Source organism: Borostomias antarcticus, assembly GCF_949987555.1.
Source record: "Borostomias antarcticus genome assembly, chromosome: 3".
NCBI lineage: Eukaryota > Metazoa > Chordata > Actinopteri > Stomiiformes > Stomiidae > Borostomias > Borostomias antarcticus.
In genome coordinates this window covers 4,043,313-4,050,526 of record NC_140236.1, presented here as the reverse complement: position 1 = coordinate 4,050,526, position 7,214 = coordinate 4,043,313, and the positions used below count along the sequence as shown (strand labels likewise).

General features: G+C 42.4%; 1 protein-coding gene across 1 annotated transcript; it reads left to right on the top strand.

Annotated features, from left to right (window-relative positions):
• Positions 1-2,435: 2,435 nt before the first annotated feature.
• tmem82 (transmembrane protein 82) lies at positions 2,436-6,491 on the top strand. The gene is made up of 6 exons (XM_084436301.1): positions 2,436-2,720; positions 2,884-2,956; positions 3,273-3,480; positions 3,585-3,999; positions 4,268-4,458; positions 4,570-6,491. Exons 1-6 carry the CDS (start codon positions 2,636-2,638, stop codon positions 4,639-4,641), a joined length of 1,044 nt encoding a protein of 347 aa, XP_084292427.1. The 5' UTR covers positions 2,436-2,635; the 3' UTR covers positions 4,642-6,491.
• Positions 6,492-7,214: the final 723 nt, after the last annotated feature.

The window sequence follows — 7,214 nt, the reverse complement described above, 5'->3', positions numbered from 1 at the left end:
CCTTGGCAGCCTCATGTCCAGCATCAGAGACGTTACTTCTGGTGTCCCTCAGGGGTCTGTTCTGGGGCCCCTGCTCTTCCTGCTGTACATCAGAGCACATCACCCCAGTCCTCTGCCTCCTCCACTGGCTCCCAATAAACTAACGGATCACCTTCAAGCTACTCCTCCAGGTGTTCAAGGCCATGAACTCCACCAGACCGAGCTACCTGCAGGAGCTTCCCACCCCACAATCATTGTCCCGGACACTCAGGTCAGGCAGCTCGAACCTCATCACTGTCCTCTGGACAACTGCCTTGAAATCTAGCCTTAAGACTCACCTGTCCCGCACTGCCTTCCCATAGTGCCTTGCAGACTCGAAGGTGTCGATTGGCTGTGTCGATCTTTCAAATCCGGTTATGTTACCGCCTTATCTAGTTGTTTATTTCTTTAGTTATTTGAATTATTTATGGTTATCTGAATAATCTTTAATATCTAATATCATATCTCCTGCCTGGCTAACCCGTACACATGCAAGAGTTCAGCGCCCCATAGTTTGCTTCTGTGATGAATGGGAAAAGTCCCACTCAGTCATACAGCATACCATCATTGGTGACATATTAAAATAAATCAATCAGTAGTGCTTCTGGCTTCTATCAGGCTATGACACCTCTTTGGACGTGCCTGCCTGGGCCAGAAAACAAGTGGGGTGTGGGGAGCCTGGAGCCTACTAGGATAGAGTGGAGAAATTCACAGCATTCCCAGAAGACTTGCTAATTGCCAAGTGGCCAGCCCAAGGCAGAGGGGTGAAACCCATAGAGATACTGTATAGCCTTCAGTATATTGTGTTTAAGGCGTGCCCAAACACATGTTTGCGTGCCTTTCCCTGAGATGTCATGTTCGGTTAGTAGTTATATCCACTTAATAACAGTGTATATTTGACTTTTACCTTTAGATAATTCCTCCTATGCCTTGTCTTTGGTCTGGTTTGTAGGGATTACACAGTTAGAGAAGATGGCATCGCCTCATGTTATTAATCTTCCTATCCACCTAGTTCCTACCACATTTTGAGAGGAAAACATACTGTAGTCTACATTCTGCAAGTGGTGGCGCAAATGTGGTAGCCTGGCAACCCACTATTATTATTCTCTGATCATTTGAATTATGTAGTGAACAACAGTTCAGCAAAATAAAAGTTATGTGTCTGGTAATATTAAAGACAATGTGGTGTCATATTTTCATTTTAATGGCATGAAGTTCAAACAGAACCTGGACCTTGGCCTCAGTATCTGGACAAATTCATGAAAAGACTGTGCGTAAAACGACACTTGATTACCAGCTCTATTATTGTCAATGTACACTTCTTTGTTTTTTATTATTTCTGAAGTTAATGTTTTCCTTTTGTGCAGTAGGGTGGGGCTCCTGTTATGAGCTTCTGGAGGGAAAGAGAGAGGAACCTTTTCTTCGAGGACATGAATAAGGTAATGCCGTTGTAGTGGTGCTTCAAAACCAACACTTTGCTGTCAAGTTTCTTACAAAGAAAGTCATACTTCATACAGTAAATTATGTATGACTAAATAATATTCAATTTAGATTATTTCAGCTCATGTCTGTTTCTGCTCTTGTCTGTTTTGTTCTTAGAACCCTGCAAAGGAGATCTGTGGCACCGCTGGTTCCTGGGACAGCATGTATCAGATGAGATGATTTATGGCTTAAGGCAAAGGACAATATTTGCAGCCATGCGAGAATGTCCCTTGGCTATCTACTCCACAATACCCGACACAACCTTTAATCATCAGAGATCAGAGGAAAAGTGTGCGTTTGTGTTGGTGAGTGGGAGGCTAGGGATTGTATTCAAATTCCCTCAAATCTCACGTTAATCTGTGGTTCAAAGGAGAAGTCAGAGATTGTCAGAACTATTTCAGTTCACTTGAACATGCGGTGTTTGAGGAACATTACAAGATAATGATGCCTGATGAAACGATTCCGTTCTGCTTCTGAGATCAAGGCAAACTGTAGACTTAGATCCTTCAGACCAGAGCCAGATAATTAACAATCAATCAACAAGTCTACCTCACTAAGGAATAGTAATGCACTGTCAGAAAAGAGGGTCTTGATTGAAAACTAAAACCATAATCCAAAAAAATGTCAGAGCACCATTAGATAACTATCAGTTAAACAAAACTGAAACTAGAAACTAGAATTATTCTTATTTTGTAGCTGTAATTAAAGTGTTATTATGAAATGAACTTTTGTATCTTTGTAGAATAGTAGCCTAATTATTATCATTAATTAAAATGGAAATACCTAATTTAAATTCTTCTGGTCTCTCATAAATGCATTTTAACAGTTTCAGAGTTGTTGGCATGGGGCTATCTGTCCACTGTGTTGACTCTGCCAAATGACCTTTGAAACCGGGCACATGCCTAAACTCATCACAAAGCTCATTGATAAGTAGGCCTATACGGACATAGGCTACAGGTTTGTCTCATTCAAGGGTTCAAGAAAGTAAACCTCTTGGTCACTGCAGGAGGACTTCCGGATCGTACTTCTATTGTAATGGTGTGATATGGTCGTTTCAATGGATTGTGTTTGATTGTGTTAACACATCAAACCAAATCGAAACCGTTGCATAGGGACCGACGCTCAACAGTGAACCATGATATCATTTATTACCTCTTTCCTCCCGAATTTACCGGAATGGCTGACACTCGACGCAAATCCACTAGAGAGTTTACTTCAAGGTGAGTTTACCTGATTTGTTTCTTTGGCGTATAGGCTTGCTCCAGTTAATGTTGTATTCATGGTTTGCTAGTTAATGTATTACTCATATGTGCCCTGTGTCAGGTTTAGAAACATGTTGGACAGTTCATGTGTGATGACAATCGTTTGTTGTTTGCTGTTCAGGACTTGTTGGCGCATGTGGGATCTCAGTGCTCTGTCACCTGATGAGAGTGCACTTATTCATAGAGAGTGAGAGGTGAGAACATGTCTCCACAAAGATGATCATTAAACATGAGATAACAATGAATTCATTTACTAAATGTACAGTCATGTATTCTAGCTAACCAGCTTGACCCCCCAAACAACATAGCTTTATAGGAATAGGTGGTACTTAAGCTACACTTAAGTGCATAGTTTTGTTTCTTCTTCTTTGTGCTTATAGGCACACTTTAATAATCATCAGCAATTTTGCAGTCATTCTTTGCGCTACTGATAAATTCTTTGTTTTATAGGCCTAGAATTTAAAGCAGTCCTTTCAGTATAATTCACTCTCTATTTGCCCTCTCTTACAGCTGTAATGATGAAAGCAGCAGTAAAGACACTTCAAGCCAGAAGTCACCAAGTCAGAAGACACAAGGCAGTGCTGAAACTAGGCTGGGTGGAACACTCCAGTTATGGTTCCTAACAGGGATACTGGCTGTTGTGGGCTCTCGTGTATCATCCCTGGTGGTTCTGGAGTTTTCACTCAGAGCAGTCTCAGCTTGGGTCACAGCTGGACGAGTGAGCACCTTGCATGTTTATATAATTCAGAAACAATAATTTGAGACAATATCCCTCATATTTCCCGTCAGTCAACCTTTAAATATCTAATTTTCCCTCTGCAGGAGTCCAGTAAGTTTCTGCAGCAGCAGCTTGTTCAGTGCCAGTTCTCTCTTGGCTGTGCATTCAGCTGCAGTCTCCATTTCCTCCACGAGGGGGCACCCCAACGCTGGCTCTGCCTGCTCCTGGCTGCAGCACTGAGCTGGTTCCTGGCCAAGCAGGCCGCTCGCCTGCGGCACCATGTCACGGCGCTATACAGACTCCACAGCTCCCAGCGCTACTGTGGAGTGTGCATCATGCTCTTGTCATCGGGCAGGTCCCTGCTACCTCTTTTATGCAGGGCCCTTGTTCTCACCTTCACGGTCGCTGCAGTGGCTGGCATATCAATCATCAATAAACACTTTCTCTCAGCAACGGAGGCCCTCAGGTTCTGGACACCATTGACTATCTGCTACACACTGCTGGTGGTGTACATGCAGGGTGAGAGCTCCAGACTGCAAGTTTCAAAAAGCAAAATGTAGTTTAATTTCAGAAGACTGTAATCCTAGGCTACAGTTCATTTAGGCTGCACATGCACAGGACAGCAGATGGGAGGTATTAATTGCTGGGATGTTAAACACTCTCCTGTGAAAGTCTGTGGAGAGCTGGGTAACATTACTGCAAGGCAGACAACTGCCGCATACCATAGCCTATATAGTAAAGTGACTAAAAAGCACAACGCAAGTAATGGTAATGACTTTTCTCTCAGAGGAGCAGCATCACCAACCCAGTGGCCAGGCGGTTCTCCACACGGTGGGGGTGCGCCTAGGGGGATTAATGGTCCTGATGCTGACTGTTGGTCGCTGGGCAGATGTTCTCCACATCCTCATGTGCTTCCTCGGCGAGGCAGGCTGTCTGATACCCACCAAAGACCTGCTGGATGCCACGTCCAGCGACCAGGTGCGCATGAGGTGCCCGTTCTGTTACCCTGATACCCACCAAGTACACTGGAGTGAATTTATTATTCCATCTTTGTTTCGTGTGTGTGTGTGTGTGTGTGTGTATGTGTAGGAGGATTGGGAAGAGGTTCCCAGACGGAACCGAAGGACACTGCAGACCCCTGGCAGAAACCACCATAATTAACCATTAGGGGATAAACACACTGGGACTGTGGATGTGATGAAAAGGGAGAATAAACTACGAACGTGTTATGACACATCATCTTACCTTTGTAATAAGGTATTTGACAGCTACATGAAATACATGAAAAATATAGCAGCACTATTCAGTGCAGGCTGTGTTGGTTCTGATACACCCCCTGGCCGGCCTGAATGCACTCAATAAGGGAGAGACCTACTACAGGCGTATGAGCCTGAGGTGCAGTTTAACCTCAGGCTCAAGCCTATTAGCCTATTGTGTGTATTCAGACATTGTTAGCCTACATGAAATACACCCCTGCATATTTCATCATCTAGCAACACAGATTGCAGTGCTTCTTTCTGAACTCTAACATCCCTTAAGTTATTACCCTAACCCAGTCATTTAATCAAAATATTGCCTTTCAATACCTAGCATTATAAGTAGCCTAGGCTATAAGTAGAAACATATTTTGTCATTTATATCAGACGCTGATCATAGTGTGTGGGGCCAATTACAATATCAGTCTTCGGGAGATCTACGGTGCATCCGTTTTCTTTGAGAGGAGATTTCTCATCGGATAAAGTGTCACCAGGCCGTTTCTTATTAGTATGCTACTATAGCTATACAACCAGAAACTGCTTGAATAAAAGTGGGCAAAATGGCTGACGCATAATAATGCTTGTAAAATCACACAAAATGGCGATACACTGTCCAAAGAACAAGACAGGTTAATAACGCGAAAACAATGTATTCAGTAAATACTTGATATAAACGAGTTGCAAATCACAAAAATAAAATCCTTAACTTGAGTTTAGCCTTTAATGTGACCTATGTATCAATATTTTCCGTGGATCTAATTCAGAAATACTTTATTTAGACCATTAAAGGTATTTTGAGACGATTCAGTACGCTACTGACAAATCCGCACTGAGCAGCGCAGACCAACCTTGACAAAGTTGCTCAAAAATCTCGGTCCGCCCTATCGAGACTATAATGTAGCCCTGCCTAGGTTAGCCTATTCTAACTGATTTGTTGTTGACCCACGTTTTGGGAACAAGACGATATATTTAACTAACAGGACATGCTATGGTTTAAACTAACAGGACATGCTATGGTTTAATTAGCCTATCTAAGATCGACTACTTCACCGTTTATTCGACGGCAAGGAAAGGATGTGATCTATAAGCATCATTCAGAAGACTCACATAGTTGAAAGAATTTAGTTTTGTATCTAGTATTCCACCATAAAATGTTTGCTTTATGCAGAAAATTGTACTATCCAAGGGTAGCCTAATGGCCGACTTTATTGAGTAGTCCTTTTAAATCAGAAGAAAGAATTCGATGCGATGGAAAGAGACAATTATATTTCCAAGGGCGTCCCTTAATCATGAAATGACCATTCAATGTGCCTGTTATTTCCTCAGAAACAACGATTAGATGTTGCTGTATTTCCAGAAATGTCTGTTGTTCAGTGAGTGAGCGGTCAATGATGGGTGTCCCACTCGCACGCGCCTTCTAGCCTATTTGTGCTGCTCCTCTTTTTTTCTTTCTTTTTTTACCGCATTGTAGCGCATGCGTGCAATCCTCTCTCTGAAAGCCTTTATTCATACTATTGCGTTTCGTTAACCCTTAATCGCTGTTTACCACGATATTGACGTTTACATCCATCTTGGTGCAACAATAGTGAATTGGTAATGGGATCTATTGGTACAGCTGTCATAACCTTTGATACATAGTTTCTTTGACCTTTGGACTTGTTATGATTGTGTTGTTAATGATTAAACAGCCTAACATGAGAGAGGGCAAAGTGTGAGATCACTACCATCTGTAGATGTATTATCAGGCGAAATCAGCCTCGGGATCTACCCACATTTATGCAGTCTATGCTACACCTCAAATAATACAATCAAAACGTAATGGAATATGTTTGTGAGTTCACCATCATTGACCATGTGTTGCGTATGCAATTATTTATCTCTCTCTCTCTCTCTCTCTCTCTCTCTCTCTCTCTCAAAGCCAATTTCTCCTGACACCTACTTACAAGATTAGTCTGCTATAGCCTAACCTATAGGCCAAGGTCCATGTTTGAAGACGGAGATCGCGGTCGTATTTACTGAGCTTAGGCCTATCTGTCAAGCTTTTGCTCACTGTTAGCATTCTCTCGATTTGTGGTCAAGAAAACATAAGTGACCCATCTACCGAAAAACCGTAACAGTGCAGGATAGGCTACACTCATAGACGCGAATGGGATACTGTAAAAAAAAAAAAAAAAAAGCTGAATGAAACATGAATATCTCCTGTGTAGCCTTATCGGGTTTTAAATTAATGTCTTACTGTAGGGTACACATGGTAGACTACTTCATATTCCTTGACTAACCAATAGCTAGGCTACATTTTACTTATTGTATTGCGCACACCGCCACCTCCCTTTACTCTGTTACTTTGGTCCTACTGCTAGAGGGCTATACCATGGGGGTGTAGCCTACTGTATCGTCAATTCAAAGCTCACACATTCAATGGGTTCACTCACGCATGCGCAAGATGAAAGACGATCTCATCGGAAAGAAAAAAAGAGT

Excerpts from the sequence above, each read along its gene's own strand:
- tmem82 (XM_084436301.1), top strand. The coding sequence starts at position 2,636 with ATGATATCATTTATTACCTCTTTCCTCCCGAATTTACCGGAATGGCTG. Across the intron at positions 3,481-3,584 it reads CTTGGGTCACAGCTGGACGA|GAGTCCAGTAAGTTTCTGCA; the intron begins GTGAGCACCTTG and ends TTCCCTCTGCAG. Across the intron at positions 4,459-4,569 it reads ATGCCACGTCCAGCGACCAG|GAGGATTGGGAAGAGGTTCC; the intron begins GTGCGCATGAGG and ends GTGTATGTGTAG.